Source organism: Columba livia, chromosome 14 (genome assembly GCF_036013475.1).
Source record: "Columba livia isolate bColLiv1 breed racing homer chromosome 14, bColLiv1.pat.W.v2, whole genome shotgun sequence".
NCBI lineage: Eukaryota > Metazoa > Chordata > Aves > Columbiformes > Columbidae > Columba > Columba livia.
Window position 1 is genome coordinate 10489400 of NC_088615.1, and position 17141 is coordinate 10506540.

At 42.7% G+C, this 17141-nt stretch overlaps 1 protein-coding gene across 4 annotated transcripts; it reads left to right on the top strand.

The window, feature by feature from the left end:
* The first annotated feature begins 983 nt into the window (after positions 1–983).
* VDAC1 (voltage dependent anion channel 1) lies at positions 984–16511 on the top strand. Of its 4 annotated transcripts, XM_065029997.1 has the most exons (10): positions 1043–1106; positions 7039–7126; positions 7624–7693; positions 8229–8278; positions 9247–9399; positions 9490–9542; positions 10835–11062; positions 14053–14203; positions 14664–14721; positions 15542–16511. In XM_065029997.1, the coding sequence occupies exons 3-10, from the start codon at positions 7627–7629 to the stop codon at positions 15631–15633; spliced, it is 852 nt and encodes a 283-aa protein (XP_064886069.1). In that variant the 5' UTR covers positions 1043–1106; positions 7039–7126; positions 7624–7626; the 3' UTR covers positions 15634–16511. The 4 variants fall into 4 exon arrangements, with proteins under 4 accessions (XP_064886068.1, XP_064886070.1, XP_064886069.1 ...); XM_065029996.1 differs by lacking the exon at positions 7039–7126 and having other exon boundaries at positions 984–1106; XM_065029998.1 differs by lacking the exon at positions 7039–7126 and having other exon boundaries at positions 984–1106; positions 14664–14725; positions 15542–15866.
* The last annotated feature ends 630 nt before the right edge of the window (positions 16512–17141 follow it).

Consider the following 17141-nt stretch of genomic DNA (forward strand, 5'->3'; position numbering starts at 1 on the left):
CCTGGGTGGGATGATTCTCCTGTTTATCTTGTGGGTGCTGCTCCGAGCTCTCTAGGAGCCTCCAACAGTGAAGGACCCGTTTTCATATCTCATCCTGAAAGCAGCACAGCTTGAGCCTCTGTTTCTCTCCGATAGCAGAGTGCTCCCCACCTGACCTTGTCACCGGGAGAATTTCGTTACAGACTCAGCCCCAGCTTCCCTGGAAGTCGTAAAGGCTGAGTCATGTCCAAGTGGGAGTTATGAAAGATGTAAAGCTCTCTAGTTCACTGGGGCATCTCTGCACCCTGCGGCTCAGCCCTGCCTGGGCTCACGGCTGGCCCTGGCTCCTTCAGACACTCACCATCACACAGGGCTTCACCTGCTCAAACTCTCACCTCTCTTGTCTCAACAAGAATATCAGGAATCATAGAATCATATAGAATCATCAAATACCAGGTTGGAAGGGACCACAAGGATCATCTGGTCCAACCTTTCTTGGCAAAAGCCCAGTCTGGCCCAGCACCCTGTCCAGTGTCCAGTGTTGGGGAATTCAGCACTTCCCTGGGGAGATTATTCCAATGGCTGATTTTTCTTATCAGGAGAAATTTCTCTCTTGTATCTGATTAGAATCTCCCCAGGAGTAACTTGTACCCATTGGCCCCCCGGCTTTTCCATGGGACTCCTTACAAAAAGGGACTCTCCTTCATTGTAACCACCCTTCAAATACTGGCACACGGGGATGACGTCCCTCCTCAACCTTCTTTTCTAGGTAATTCTAATTTAACGAACTGACTAAATGAGAAGCTTCCACCAGAGCTGGGGATCCGAGTAGCCAGGTGCTGCAGGTGCCCTGGGTGTATGCGGGACTGGAACCGGCACACCCCGGGGATGCTGTGCCCTGGGGCCGGTGGGTTCCCGGTGCCGGACCCGGACCTGCTGCGGCTCGTTGTCCCGGTGCCGCTCGGGGGAACGCGGGTCCCGCTGTGGGCACCGGCCCCCTGAGGCGGCCAGGCACGGCCCGGCCCGCCCCTCCCGGCCCCGCCCGCCGTCACGCAGCCGCCGCCGCAGAGCCCGGGGAGGCGCCGGGCAGGGGCAGCCGCCGCCGGAGGAGGCCGAGGCGGGAGCAGGTAGTGCTGGGGCGGGCGCTAGGGGGTCCCGGGCATCGTCCCCTCCGAGCCGCGGCGTGGGGGGACCTGCGACAGCCGGTGGCGGGTGACGGGTGGGAGCGGGGGAAATCTGCAGCCACCCAGAGGGTTTTTGCCATCCGCGGCCTGGCAGAACGGGAATAACTGTTTTCGAACATCATAACGGGCATTATGAAACGAGGGCCTGTTGGCGAGGCGCGGGTGGCGGTGGCCGCGGCGGGTGGCCGGGCGGTTACGTGCGGTAAGGCGGGTGGCGCTGCCCGGCGCATCGCGCGGGGACCCCGGGGAGGCCGGAGCCGCCCGGGCGCGGGCCCCGTGACGGGGATTTAAAGGTCGCTCGGGCGCGGGGGCGCGGGCAGGTTCTCCGCGAACGCTTCCGCAAGCGCGGAGCGTTTGTCGCGTTGCCGGGGAGCGAAGGTCGCGGGTGGCCGCACCTGCTCGGGTTAGTGAGGACATCCCGGCCACCTCGCTCATCCACACCGCTGGGATCTTCTGCAGGTGGGCACATTCATCCTGACTTGCACCAGACCCCACCCCAAGCAGCCAGACTGATTTTTGTTTCATTTTGCTTATTGTCAAAATGTAGTGCTTTAGTTGGGGGGGAGATATAATGTCGGTTTTAAAAATCCTGGAGGACTCGGTTTTGCCCTCCCGACCCAGCCGCAGCTGTGCCATTGCCTCCATTCTGCCTCGGCACAGCCCTTCTTGGGAACAACTCTTGCTGGAGGGTGAAAGACTCATTCAGTCTTTGAGCATTTGTAGGGAAAGAAAAAAAAAGTAGCAAATGTTTCTGAAAGCAAAGCCGAGCTGACTCATCTATACTGACTGACGCAGGGTTGTGTCTCTGGGGAATATTTATAGTCATGCCAGCTGAAACAGATCCCATCTCGTTTCTTAGACAGGATCAAAAGCGTGTTGCAGTCTGTTTTGGTCAGTGCAGTGGATGGTTGACTAATCACCTGTTTCGTGGAATTTCAGCTATGAAATTTTGGCATAGTTCTTCAAAAAAGGGTTTTTGCACATCCCAGAGTAATCCCTCCCCCCAGGACTCTCCATTGGAGGTTTATGCCTATCCACAGTCTGCACTTCCCTGCCCACGTCTCAGGTGGCGTGGGGCCTGTGATGCTGTGTGGGACATCACCGTCGGTTGCCATGGCAGCAGGCGTGATGTCCCCAGCCCTGGGCGCAGTCAGGAGCACAGTGTGGGCACTCCTGGCTTTGACATCTGCTGCAGGTAGAACAAAACCCATCCACTGGCTCCCCAGCCTGCACTCTGGTCGGTGAAAGCTCCTTTTTTTTTTTTGCGTGAGGGGAGCAAGGTAGTGAATTGTGCTGGAAAACAAAAAGCTGTTTTAATTATTTGTCCCCGTTGATCTGGTGTTGGGTGTTCAGCAGTGGGATCAGGAGTGAGGGACGTGTCCCTTTTGAGCCCTGCACCTCTGCAGATATTTGAAAGAAACAGACAGTTAACCTGAATGTTTAATTAATGTACAGGCTATGTGGGTCTTTCTTCTTCCCTTGCAGTTTTAGTAAGTACAGTAGCTACAGCAGGCTGCAGTATCCCCCAACTTTGTTTAATTGATACTTATATGTGATAGTTTAATGAGGGGTTTCGGTACAGTGTTGTAATTCTTAATTTATACCAGTGCAATTAAGAGGAGGGTCTTTCTTTAATTCCATAAATATTAGTATAGATGAAATCATAATATTTATATATGCTTTTAAGGTGTCTGTCTCCTCTGTGCTTCAGCATTTCTTGGGCTACAGAGACGGTGCATAAACCACTCTTTAAATCTGCTCCATCATGTTTGTGGTTCAAAAGCAAAGCTGTGGTAGGAACGCATGAAAGAACCTGTGGACTCAAAATGCTAAATTTTGAGTCATAATGGTGCATGGATTATATGATAGCGCCGTACCAAGTTGGGGCAAAAAGTGTTGTTAAGTATTATGTCCCATGATGCAGAGTATTTACAAATCATGTACTTATACTGGCTTCTCAAAAGACTTGTGAATGTGCCAAACTTGATGTTTGACCGCAGTGGGACTACTCACATATTTACGGGTAGGTGGGATTTTAAACCTCTGCAGGATTAGGCTTTGAACCTTGTTGACCATAAAACCCAAACTGTGGAGTGAGGACCAGTTGGTTCAGCTGGCAGCCTGGGATGTGGAGGGGGGACGGGGACAGGGACACCAGTGCCATGCGGAGAGAGCTGGGCCCTGTCCTGCCTTCGTGGTCTGTTTATTGGTATCACATGTTGGTTGGGAGGTGACACTGCACAGGCTGTGGGCCCAGAAAGGTGCTTAAAGTTGTCTCATACCAAGGAATAATTTTTCCTTTAATTAAAGAGATAAATGAGAAATAATTTTTACTTTATTTTATTTTTAAGTCTTGAGGCAAAAGACCCTTGCGTGCTTTTTCCCCATGTGGACAGACTGTACCTGCTCTCATAACCTGATGCTGTCTGTGCCTCCCAGCTCACACGCCAGTGGGATGTGTCAGTTCTGCAGTTACTGCCTTTTCAGGGTACTGCTTGTGGAGAAGGGGAGCTGAAATGCTAGAACTATTGTTACCATCAACAAATTACATACAAGTTAAAATTTATTAGGAAAAAATGTAGCTAGAGTAAGGTTAAACCCAACCTTTTTATTTTCTTAGCATTGAATCTGACAGACTCCTGTTGTCTTCATGGGAATTTTGTTCTTATCATGGATTTTATTCTTATCTTAAATTTTTAGATTGCTCCTTCCCCTCATGTAGTATCATAAAATTGATAAGTCTGTGCAGGGAGACTTTAACTTGGGCACGTCAGAGAGTTATCAAGCAGAGAAGAGTTTTCCTTTGGTTGCAGCCAGTCTTTACGTTTGCCAAGGGCACCCTGGGGATTTGCTGCCTGTCGGGCTGATTTTGATTTAATTCCCCAGAACTGCATCTTAGAATGAAAACTTTGCCATCTGTGACACTGGCAAATACTCAAATTTGGCCTGCTGGAAGTGCTTTGTCTTTAATGAAATCTTCACCAGGGCTGCTCCTGGGTCCTATAGCCCCACAGGCAGCTTTTCTCCTGGTGACAGATACAAATCAGGTGTTTGTGGTGCTCACAGCAGCACTTTCAGCTTACTCCCCAGTGCAGGTTTTCTTCAGTCATGACTTACAGTACAACGTTTCCTACTCAAGAAAAGAAAAATATTTTCCTACTTAGAACATGTTCGATATATGCTGCTTGGCCTGCTGAGGTACACACTCACTGAGCTATTTGCACAGTTGGACGAGGATAAAAGCCATGAATTTGTTTCAGCCCTAACCTAATCTGAGTTAATGTGCTGGGATCCCGCTGGTGAAAAGCAAGGGCACTCGGCCATGGCCATTTCTTGATCCTTTAAGAGTTTGAATCCTTGTTAAGCATGCTTGTCTTACAACCCGCACTCGCACAGGATGTAATCAGTTTTGTTTTCCATCTGTTAAACAAGAGGCTTCTGATTAGCCAGTGCAAACAGAAATAATTATTTTTGTTGTTGCAGACAACAGCAAAGTTCACCACCTCCTTCCCAGCTCGTAGTGTTTTCCATACTCAACAATTTTAAATATCTTGCTCTGTGTGCATTACATGATTTGCCTTACAAGCAGCGGGGATTTGGCTTTCAATATTGTCCCTTAATTATAGTAATTGCCTAAGGGGAGATCTCAGTGTCTCGCATTGTCCTGTAGCCCCAGCCCAGACTGCAGCAGAGGAGCCGCCTGTCACAGCTCACCCCTCCAACGAGCCCGGCCACATCCAGGGGACATGCACAAATGTTGGTGGGAGCAAAACTTGGCTCCAAATCCAAACCGAAAGCATACAGCATTCAGTTTTCAAGAAAATATTTTGATTTTATGAAGTGACTCAAAGGAGCTGTTGATAAAGTACACCTGGTAGATTCCAAAGTGCAGCTGGCTGCATTAACTTTCAAAGCTAATTTGGTTTTCGGATGCAGGGATTTTTAACATTTGTAATTTTTGATGATTCTAAACACACACACACACACACACACACACAGAGCCCTCTGAGTCCTTCCATCCCTCTCCTGAGTCCTGCCTTAGCTCTGGCTTTAGGGTATGATCTCCTAGATGGTCACTGGCCACTGCTTACAGGGACTTTAGTAAGGAGCAGAGGAATTACTTTAAAAAAATTTGTTGATACTTGGTTTCGGTGTGATGTGTGTGTGGTGTTTTTTTCTTTTTTTAATTTCACTGTTTAGCTGCATACATATTTGGGGTTGCACCTTATTACTGAACTATACCTGCAAAGAGATCACAAGACTTCTTGGTGCATCCAGGTCGTCTCCACAACTGAAGCTACATCATAGTGTGGTGTGTGGTGCCCTTGTATCCCACTTTTTGTTCTGAGAAGACTAATTGCTTTTATTTAGCCACCAGATCTGTTTTGTTCCCTCTAGGACAGGGATTCTTCATTTATGCCATAGAAATATCCTGCTTTAACAGGCAGCAACTTGTTGGATGGAGTGCTTGAGGCGCTGAGCGACTGCTGAGACTCCCTCTGTGACAGTCATGGGGTGGTTTGCTCACCCAGAGACCTGCACCCGGGTCTACAGCCAGAGGGATGATTTGGAGCATCCCTCATGTTCAGAGCCAGCTGTTTTGTTTGTGGTTTAAAGGAATCATTTTCTGCTAACACTGAATAGTCTGGAGTAAGGATTGGCAGGCAATTTTTTTAAACATTTGCATGCTTAAGTAATAAGCTGGTGATTACTTTTGCATAACCAAAAAGTTTGGGAGTATGGAGTTTTAGTGCAACATCTGGTATTGAGAGGACCAGCTTTGTTAGTATGATTTCTCTCTTTTGCTTCTTAAAAATTATGAAATCTTGTCTATAAAGACAGGTGTACATCATTTCAGATTGACTTTGCTTCCCTAGAACAAATTACTGCATTTGGGTGGGAAAGTAGATTTGTTGGTTTGTGCCTCACAGGATCCTACTTTCTTCTCGTATACAATGAGACAGTTTTCTCAGTGGCAGAGAAAATGGAACACATTGAATTTCTTGCAGGAAGCTACTGAACTAAGAATGGTCAGGGCCTGCTAGGAGATGGGAAAGTGAGGACACACGTGGCAATGTGGGCATCCCTACTGAAGAAAACGTGATGGAGAGAGCTGCCCGGGCTTTGCAGAGCACTGTAGTCTGCATTTGATGGCTGGAGCAGGGTTGTGGCCACCTCTCCTGACTGCCCAGCATCCCAGTGTAGACTGGATTGAAGGGCCAAGGCCAACTGTATGAGGGTCAACAAGGCCAAGTGCTGGGTCCTGCACTTGGGTCACAACAACCCCATAGATCAGCACCAGTGTGGCCAGCGGGACTAGGCCAGTGATTGTCCCCCTGAACTGGACACTGGTGAGGCCACACCTCAAATCCTGGGGTCATTTCGGGCCCGTCACAACAAGAAAGACCTTGAGGTGCTGAAGCGAGTTGAGAGAAGGGAATGGAGCTGGGGAAGGGTCTGGAGCACAAGTGTGATGGGAGCGGCTGAGGGACCTGGGGGTTCAGCCTGGAGAACAGGAGTTGAGGGGAGACCTGATCTCTGAACTGCCTGAAAGGAGGTTGGAGCCAGGGGGGGTCGGGCTCTGCTTCCAGGTAGCAAGTGACAGGACGAGAGGAAATGGCCTCAAGTTGCACCAGAGGAGGTTGAGGTTGGTCTTGGGAACAATTTCTTCCTGGAAAGGGTTGTCAGGCATTGGAACAGGCTGCCCAGGGCAGTGGTGGAGTCACCATCTCTGGAGGGATTTAAAAGATGTGGACATGAGGTTCTTAGGGACATGGTTTAGTGACAGTGTCGGGTCTTTTACAGCCCAAACGATTCTATGATTCTATCCCTTCAGTCTTAATATTTCTCAGCAAGCTCCTTTTTTTTTCCTCAGTTCATGAACCAAACAACACTTAAAGGTCAATGTCTAAGGAGACATCTTAACCCATTAGCAGCAGTACCAAAGTAAAAGAAAACTGAAGGTGAAGAATGATCATTTATTGATTTTGCTAACATATGTGATATCCATTTGCTGCTGTGAATTAGGGGGAGAGAAATGCTCCTGATGCTCGATGCCTCTCCTGCCTACATTTCCTAAGTCGATGACTTGGGGACCTAATGCTTTGCATGAGAATACATAGATCTGCTGCAGGAAACAGGAGAAATGTTTCTGATAAATTGTTTTACAAAAATAAGATGTTCATTCATGCAGTTATACTGATAACATATGTATCTCTCTCTCTCTAGATATATATATAGATATATATATATGTGTATATATTTGGTCTGCAACCTGTTATTCAGCCTCACAGCCTCAGTGACAAATGCATGGTGATTGCTTCTGCTGGCTAATGAGCAAAATCAAATCAAATTGGCTGAAATGGGATTAGGTTTCTTGTTGTATAAATTAATTAAACAAGTTTCTGAACACTGTAATCACTGTAATTTCCTTTTTTTTTTTTTTCATGTTCCCTTCCAGAAAATGGCTGTTCCACCTACTTATGCTGATCTGGGCAAACCTGCCAGAGACGTTTTCAACAAGGGATTTGGTAAATAAAGCCAAAATAAATTTAGTCTTTCACTGTGTACCTGATTCCTAAAACTGCTAGGATTTGATTACTTCTCTCTGATAAATATTCCAATAATTTCCATTAGAATCCAGAGACTTTTCTATTGCAGCTTCACCTTGCCCTTGCTGTCTGCAGAGGGAGACTAACTTCTTTTGACAAAATTCTTCCTGTTCCTTGTGTGTTTTATTTTGACGATTTCCTTATATCATGAATAGTATCACTGATGTCAGTAGGTTGCTTATGAATAAAGTGCTGCTCAGTATGAACAAAGACCTTATTACCTAATTTGGTCCCAGTTATACTGCTGAGGTCAGTAGCATTAATCAGTCAAGTGCTATCTGAAGTGAGTATGAGCTGCGTAATCTGCTTCATAAAACACATGGTTTGATAACTGTACCCTTGGTTTATTTTTTTAATAGTTCACAGGATTTTTAGAAGGGAATTTTAAGAAATAAATTGGAAACGTTTTTCAAATTAACATATATGTAATTCATACTTTTTCCTTATCTTGTAGGTTTTGGTTTAGTAAAACTTGATTTGAAAACAAAATCTGAAAATGGACTGGTGAGTTTGGAAAGACATTGAAATCTAAAACATTGCAATGTTCTTGTGTTTACTGTGTATTTCTTTCTAAAAGTCGAATCCCTTACTCACTCCTTAACATTTTATAACCTTATAAGCTACTTTGCATTTATAATTTTTGTGTAATACATGAGACTGTGCACAAATTAGAGTAGAAGACACAATGAAGGGCTCCTTTGCAACTGTGATAATTACTTACTATAAAAAAATCATGTTGCTACTTGAGGCCATCGCCATGGCCTGTGCTCAGAGGACGCGTCAGTGCCTTCCTCTTGCTTTACTGGTTTGAATGAGCAGAAATATGCTGGTTTCAAGTTCTGAGAGGTTGTGCTCCCTCTTTCGTTTCTTCCGGGAAAGGTTTTGGTTTAGCTCTGTTCTCTCATGGGGCACAAACTCTCTGGGGGTCTCTTAATGAGCATTTCAGAATAACGTTTTGTTGATAATCAGTTTTAGAAGTGAGCTCGCACACAGTTGTGTCCTGTGGTCAGAATTTCAGACAGTATCGTTTCTAAATGTGCTGTAGGCTCTTTTTCTTACCAGTCTCTAAACAAGTGTAGCTACAATGTAACTGTATATTGGAGCTAATATATAGAATATCTCTATGAAGCATTTGCAGGCTTGTACGCCGATTCACCGATACAGCTTGTGCAAACCAGCACCTAATTCTGTGTTATTTTGGTAAGAGTTACCCACGTTCCTGTCCCACCGCCATTCCCTTAGCAGGCAATGCTTTTTCTCCCTGACACTGACATTTCTTGTGGGGCAAGTGTGTGTTGATATTAGTGACTAGCAAAGGTGTTCTTGAATCTTCTGCGAACTTAGCAATATTGAATAATGTCACAAATTACAATGACTAATATGTTCTACAAGTATTTGCCTACCTACAAATATATATATTTTTGTAAATAGATATATATTGTGTATATACATGATATTTTTGTTCCTTTTAGGAATTTACAAGCTCAGGTTCAGCAAACTCAGAAACGAGCAAAGTTAATGGTAGTTTGGAAACAAAATACAAATGGGTGGAATATGGATTGATCTTCACAGAAAAGTGGAACACCGACAACACACTAGGCACTGACATTACTCTTGAAGACAAGGTAGTTTTTGGCTCAAAAAATGCAATTTACAGATTAATTTATTACATTCTCTAATTATGAATCCAACCAGTGAATTTGTTTTCTCTCCAGCCTGCACGTGGCCTGAAGCTGACCTTTGACTCCTCCTTCTCTCCTAACACCGGGTAAGATGTGAGCAAGCTCAAGTGACAAAAATGGGCATTTTTAATTTTAGTTTTCCAGAATAATGTCTTGCTTCTTTACTCCTTCTGTCCTAAGATATCGCAACAGTAATAATCAGCCTATGCATGATGAAATCATGTACACCTGATTTAAATCTTAGTATTAGCAATCCCTTTTTAATCCTAAGATACAGCAAACAAACTTTCAAATACAGTAACTTGACAATTACGGTCAGAATTAGGGTGAGAAAAGGTTTTGTTTGTACCCCTGTTGCTTATTTCTGGCCATGTCAGAGGATGAGCTACTGTCTGAATAAAAGCGCTAAACAAGTCAGCTGTAATGCAAAGCTTAACAAGCTCCGGGAGCCAGTTGGCCACGGCTCTAATAGGTCGACACAGTAATTGGGCTCTTCTCCCGAGCTGAATTTATCATCTGAATTCCCGCTGGCCGCAGCGTGCCTTGGTGGATGAGTATTTCTGACACAGCGATTGGATGCCACGTTTTATGTGGGCCAGAGGAATTAAGCAGCAGCTGTAGGTCTAGATGTTGGTTTATTTTTTTTCCCTGATTATCTTTTTGCAGGCAGTGCTGCCAGTGAGTCACAATATTCTGCATGTTAGCTTCCCAGAGCAGCATGCTGCTGTCACCTGCCTCCAGTCCATTCCCAATTCTACATTAACTAGATATTTTTTATATTTATTAACCAGAATAATCTCTAGTGTCTGTTGGTAATTATTTCTTAGCTGGTAGTGTTGTCCCAAAAAGGTGGCATTGTGCCCTGGCATGCAGGTATCAATCAACTCACAGGGTTGAGGTATTTGCTTTACTCACAGTTCTGCGCAGAAAGGGGTGCTAGGCAATCTATTGTCAAGCTGGCACACCAGGAAACAATTGTATAATACATTTGTACATTTTCATTTTATGACCGCTCCCAATATTTACACATGTTTCCACCTACTTAAAAGTCTATTGATTCAAACTTTTCTCAGCTCGGTTTAAAGGTACAGTACACCTCCAATCTGGCTTATTGTGCCGCTGCTTTTCAGAGCACGGCCCAGAAGTGCTCACTGGGGTGTCACACCACATTTTATTACTTGATTGCAAGTAATTCACTGTAGCTGAATGAGTTTTTTTCAAATGCGAAAGGTAAGAAGGTGACATACCACGTGGCTGTCCAGATCTGTATACTTTGTCTTCAGGGACTATTACACTGAGCTAAAGTAACTGATTTGATTAAATTGCTACCTGTGAGCGTATCCGTTCAAAGATATGAGATTATTTCTTTTCTCTTTAGGAAAAAGAGCGCTAAAGTTAAGACAGGATACAAAAGGGAACACATCAATGTTGGCTGCGACATGGATTTTGATATTGCTGGTCCTACAATACACGGAGCCCTGGTGGTTGGCTATGACGGGTGGCTGGCAGGTTACCAAATGAATTTTGAGACAGCGAAGTCAAGAATAACCCAGAGCAACTTTGCTGTTGGCTATAAGACTGATGACTTCCAGCTTCATACCAATGTGTAAGTATTGGCAGACGGGCATTAAAAAGGAATTTGAAAGGATTTTACTGCTTATTAGAACAATGAAAAGGATGGAGTTTCAGCAGTGGTGAAAGAGGAAGTGGTGGATTTGAAATTACTTATTCATTTCAGATGGCGAATTGCATTTTTTTTTTAGCTGCATTAACTTTTCTTTCAGTTATAAGAGGGAATGCATGATGAAAGGAGCTGGAACTCACTGAGCACCCAAGCATCCAGTGTCTATCCTTCTGACAGATAATGATTATTAGAGTCTATTAGTGGCGTAATGAAACAAGGGGGTTATAAAAATATTCTTAATGAAATAACAGTAATGCCTTCCTTTTGCACATATCAAAATCTAACAAAATGGTGGTTTGATCTGTAGATGGAAGAGTTAATCGGAGGATGAACAAGAACAGACAAAAGGGAATGAATGGAAGAGATATGGAGTGGGTTTGTTTTAGTACTGGAAGAGATACGGTGTAAAAGTTTCTTTTAGTATTGTAGCTCCTAATAATCTATTTACACAAGCATTTGTCCTTCCTGAGTGCATAGGCAGTGGGAAACCAGGACCAAATTCCATGAAAACCTTTATTTCTCTGTCTCCCGTTCCTGTTAAAAAAGCCACTTACGCCTTTGGAGAAGACAGATTTTTAAGATTAGGCAATCCCTAATCCATTCCCTTGGATAACTGGATATTTCACATGTAGCTGAGCCATTGCAGGCTGTTCGCGTTTAGGGACTGAACAACTGCTCTGCTTTCCTGGAGCTCTTTCTTCAAAGACTTTCTGTTCTGTTTCATGCTGTTTTGCAGAGATCTGTTTTAGGAAGCTCACATGGCTCAAAGAACAATTGAAACTTCACAGCCCAGACAGTATGTCTGAAGGATTGCCAAAGCACAAAAATGCAGGCAGAAGAAATTCATCAAAACAATATGCAGGGTCCCCCTCCACTCAGTGTTAGGAGTTGTTCCTTCAAGCACAATGACTTTCAACTTTGTTATACTGCAGTAGTTCAAAACATTGTATTATTGGCTTTTGCTATAAAATGGTGTAATTATTATTACCCTTAATTAAAGCAACTGCAGAAAATAACTTTGTAACAGCAGCAGGTGCTCAGATTGGAACTGTACTCTTTCTTGGATTCCCACGGGTCTGTTTCTGAGGTTGCTGTTATTGTATGTGGGTGATAAATCTTCAAGAGGACACAGAGTTTGTTTTTTTAATATTCATACTCTACCAATTGACAGGCAAAATCGTAAATGTGTGATATGGGTAGAAATCTTATTTATTAATAGATTACTTAGGTATTTGATGTGTTTCAGCTTTGAAACGTGTCCGAGTTTTTATATAACCCCAGAAGTAGTTGTGTGTGGTACTCCATCACTCGCCTGCTTGGCCTTTGTATCCAGGCAGCGCAGCGTTTCACAGGGACACTGTGGCAGAGCTGATAATGTAACTAGGTGGGGCTTGAGGCATCCTCTTCTTTTCCTGGCCGTTTCACAGACCAGCTGGGGACTTCAGGAAGTTACTTTCCTTAATGGGGCCTTAATATATTAATTTTCAAGGGATGATAATGTTTTTTTAATCTGCATCTGAAAAGTGCCATTATTACTGTTAGAATTAAAGAGGCTTGCCTTTTTCATTTTTTTTTTTTTTTAATAATAAACAGTAACTAAAGGGAGGTAGAGCTGGATAATTTCTAGTTTTAAATATGGCTTTACTAATTTTTTAAGCCTAGCTCAGACCCACCCCCCAATGTTGCAGGTCAGGACAGAGCTGTGTTGGAACCTTGCACAAAATCTGCCTGCATAACCAGCTCTCCTCAGTCCTTTTTAATCCCTCCTTTTCTTGAAAGCCAAGAACATTCAGTTATATGTGAGCTTCAGTCTTATCTGAAGTATGTGTTGTAGTGTTTTCTGGAAGAATTGCTCTACGGATTTCAAAGGCTGCTGCTATTGCTTGAACTTTTAAATAGGCACATCACTACTGTTAGTGCGACTTATGAACTGAGGAACATCAGGCCAAAGGGGTAAAAGTGGAGAGATTCTAAATCTACCCCTATTTTTAAGGTTTGGCATACTCTAATAATTGGAACAAGATTATTTCATAGTTTAGAAATAATCATAAGTATTTTATTTGCAGAGGTTTTCCTGTGGTTTAAAGCCTGTTTTTTGCAATGTTTTTATCCTCTTTTAAGAAAATGAGTGGAAATGGAAATCCAGATGCTCACGGGTTTACAAGGAGTGCAAGGCTTTTCAAAGCCTTGTGCTCTTGTGTTTATGGTCTGCATGCTCTAACATTTTGCATTTTATTTACCAGATTTTATCCCGTGTGACATTGGTGTCAGTAGTAACTGGAATTGGTGCTGCTTGGTGGGAGGCTGTCACCATTCAGCTGTTGGCCAGTGCTCTCTGCAAAATCAAATCAGTTTCATTTTGGTTTCTAGTAGAGAGATATCACAGTACAGATGTACCATAAGGACTATTACAAATGGTAATTCGTTTGCAAATGCTGATAGAGTTGGACATTAAATTGACATCTTCACTTCTGACGCAGTTCATCTGTGTCTGGTGAAAGCTCACTGCCAAGGCAGTGCTAGGACAGCTGCTCAGGGCACCAGGGACACATATGCCTGGGAAAATAATTATTTCAGAGATATGCAGCAAAGAATTAATCTCTTTACTACAAAGACTCCCATCGAGAGGCAAGGGAGAATTGGAAGCTGTCATTAGTCTGTTTTTGATAGTCTGTCATGGCTTTTTTTTCAGTTTCACAAATTGTTTGTTGAAATATAGTAACCATCAATGGATTTAAGCATTTAAAAAATGACTTCATAACCCATCTGGCCTAATGTCTCTGTCTTAGTTGTTACAGGGATATTAAATGGGTGTAAGTGAATGTTCTACAAATACAGATCTTTCTGTCAAAAAAAAAAAAGATGATTGTTTTGGGGTGCAGTTTAATACCAGACTAATGCATTCCTTCCAGGAACGATGGAACAGAATTTGGCGGCTCCATTTACCAGAAGGTGAATGATAAACTGGAAACCGCCGTGAATCTTGCTTGGACAGCTGGGAACAGCAACACCCGCTTTGGAATAGCGGCCAAGTACCAGATTGACCAAGATGCCTCTTTTTCTGTGAGTGTGGACGGTTACGTGCATTTGAAAATAGGCTCTCGTAATGGAAGCGTGCAGCAACCTTTACATCAACAAAGCCGGGTTTTGATGGTTTTGTGATGTAGAGTTGGCGCATGTATGTGTTTATCCTGGTTTTGGCAGCACGAGAGCACAGCTATTGGGTTTTTCCTAAAAGTGACACAGAATGTTTTATCATATTACTATTTTGAGAATTTTTCATGTCAGTGTTGAAAATATTAAAAAATATGTAATAAAAACATTATTTTTTATAGTGACTGTAGATTTACTGAGATTTTGGGTTTAAGTTATGGCAAAATTAACTCTAGATTTTTTTTTTTTTTTGTGATTGAAAACATAAAATCCTTTACCTGCTTAAAAGGTGCCACTTAATTTTCAAGCAGGAAGGGCTTGGAAGAAAGATACTAAATTATTTACATATGTTTTTTTTTTCCCCTTTAAGGCTAAAGTGAACAACTCCAGTCTGATCGGGTTAGGATACACTCAGACTTTAAAGCCAGGTAAGTCTATGCAGAAGAAATTCAGAATCAATAAATGCTATTTTAGCCTGGAAATATCAAAGAGGTTTTTTTTTGTGAGAAAATGTGAACCATTTTGTAATTCTGCTGTTCCACTTGCTAAGTCAGTGATGAACTTTTCCAGGGACTGCTCTGTTGATTTTTGGATGTCTGTTGGAAGCAGAATTATTAGATACCACTATACACTGACCAGTCAGATGCTCTTATATGTTGATGCAAAATATACCTACAATTAGTTGTTTCACAGATAAGTAAATGTGATTTTAGTACTTTCAGAGTCTTTCTATTACTGAGTTTATTTTTGCTTGAAAATGTGAGTTTCTCAAGGTCCCCTGGTTCAGGAAGAGGACAATGTTCCTGCTATAGTCTCATAAATCTGCTGCCAGAATACCAAGATGATTGACATGAGATATTACAGTAGACAGGGCTTGGGCCTTTTCATACCTGGATTTTAAAGTGGTTTAGAAAGTTGGATATGTGTCAGGGTCCCAATTTTTCATAATACTGGACTCTAAAATTAGATTAATCAATAGACAGCAGCAGTGAGCTAAGAGGTTTAATTACTTGGAGTGATAGAAAGCTGAATTTATCACCATGGTTTATTATAACTTCCATAATTCGGAAAGATTTCATGTCTGCAAAGTGCTTTAAAATTCCCAGTCCTTACAAGGTTCGCTGCCAAATTACATTAACCTACCTACGCAAGAAATCAAAGCAGCAACACAGACACTGCACTTCCTGACCATAAAGCTCATTCCAAGTTTTAACAGTTGTCTTTTCCCTCATTTTCTCTGTTTCACAGGTATCAAAATGACTTTGTCAGCTTTGCTGGATGGCAAGAATGTCAATGCAGGTGCTCACAAACTTGGTCTTGGATTGGAATTTCAAGGATAAGGAGTGATTCTACAATCGCTAATTTCAAAATACAGCATAGCTACCTTCAGAATATAGTGTACCTTTCAGTGTTTTATGTCTGGGATGCGAGTATTGCTAAGTATCAGTCCTGTTAGTCCGGGTTCAAGACAGCTAAGCTTTAAAAATGATGTTGTTAAAGAAGTGGAGACAAAAGCATAAAAAAAATCCCATTTCCAGCTTTTTTTTTTTTTTTTTTTTAACGTTACTACCCATCACATCTGTCAGCTGCCACATGATAGGAAATAGGAAGGTATTGATTACCTTCACTAATGTATTGACCGCACAAGGAATATCATAATGTGGTATAAAAACTGAGCCATTAAGAATTGCAGACCACTATATTGTACTGCTAATTCCGTAAGCAAAATGTTCTGACACTTGAGGTTTCAATTCATGGAATGTGCAAACTTGTCTGAAAAGGGATTATTATTATTATTCTTTTTAATTTTAGATAGGCGTTTCGTGATAGTTTGTCTTTTTTGGTTACCTTACACCTACAGCTGTCTCCAGAATGCTTTAGGTTGTCTACCTTGTATCAGTTGGTTGTGGAGGAGGTTTGTCGTGACTCAGCCGATACTACCTGTCCTGTGTTGTGGTTCCTTTCCCTTGCACTGACTGGAAAGCTGTCAGATGGGGCCATAATCAGGGAAGAGTCTTTCTAACTGCAATCACATAGTTGCATCACTAAAATGAAAATGGACTTTTGTTTTATTACCACTTTTTTTTAGCAACTAAATGGGTACATTTTTAGAGAGTCTTCCATTTTGTGTGGAACTAGACCCTAAAATGCTGTACTTGACACTACTAAAAATGGATACAAAACCCGATCCCAACTTGAATAAAATATTGAAACATCACCTTTTACTTTGCCTTTATTGTGAAAACAATTTCATATTAATTCTCAGCTCTAGAAGCAGACTGTCAACATCTTAGTGTGTATTTTGTACCACACAAGCAACAAATACTTGGTAGATTTAAGTTCCAGACATGGCCATGTTCTTAGTGGTCGCTAAGCTTTGGCAACTGCGCACATGAACGTGTTTGACTTGTTTATCTTTCTTCCATTGCAGAGTTCACCAAGTTGAATTACCTTTCTGTAAACAAATAGGTGTGAACAATGAACAGTTGTTCGTTGGGATAAACTTTGGTGGCTTTTCATTAAAACTCTGGTTTTTCATACGTTGTGGCAGGGGCACAGAGGACATGCTGGTGAGGCAATGGCGTCACCACTCTGTGAAATAGTTGATCTGCTCCAGTGCCAGCCGCAAATTGTGCAATACCCTCTGCGGTCACTCTTAGTACGAGTCTTTCCTGAGTATTTCTTAGTATGCTTTATCTCAAATATTTAACTGAACTCTCGTGGGAGAAGTGGTCCGCTTCCAGACTTCACCGATTTAAACAAACCATGTGCAACCAGCTCACGGTAACGTGGCAAAAGCTCAAAGTTAACATGTGTTCCTGGGTGCTGTGCTGTCTGCTGTTCTCAG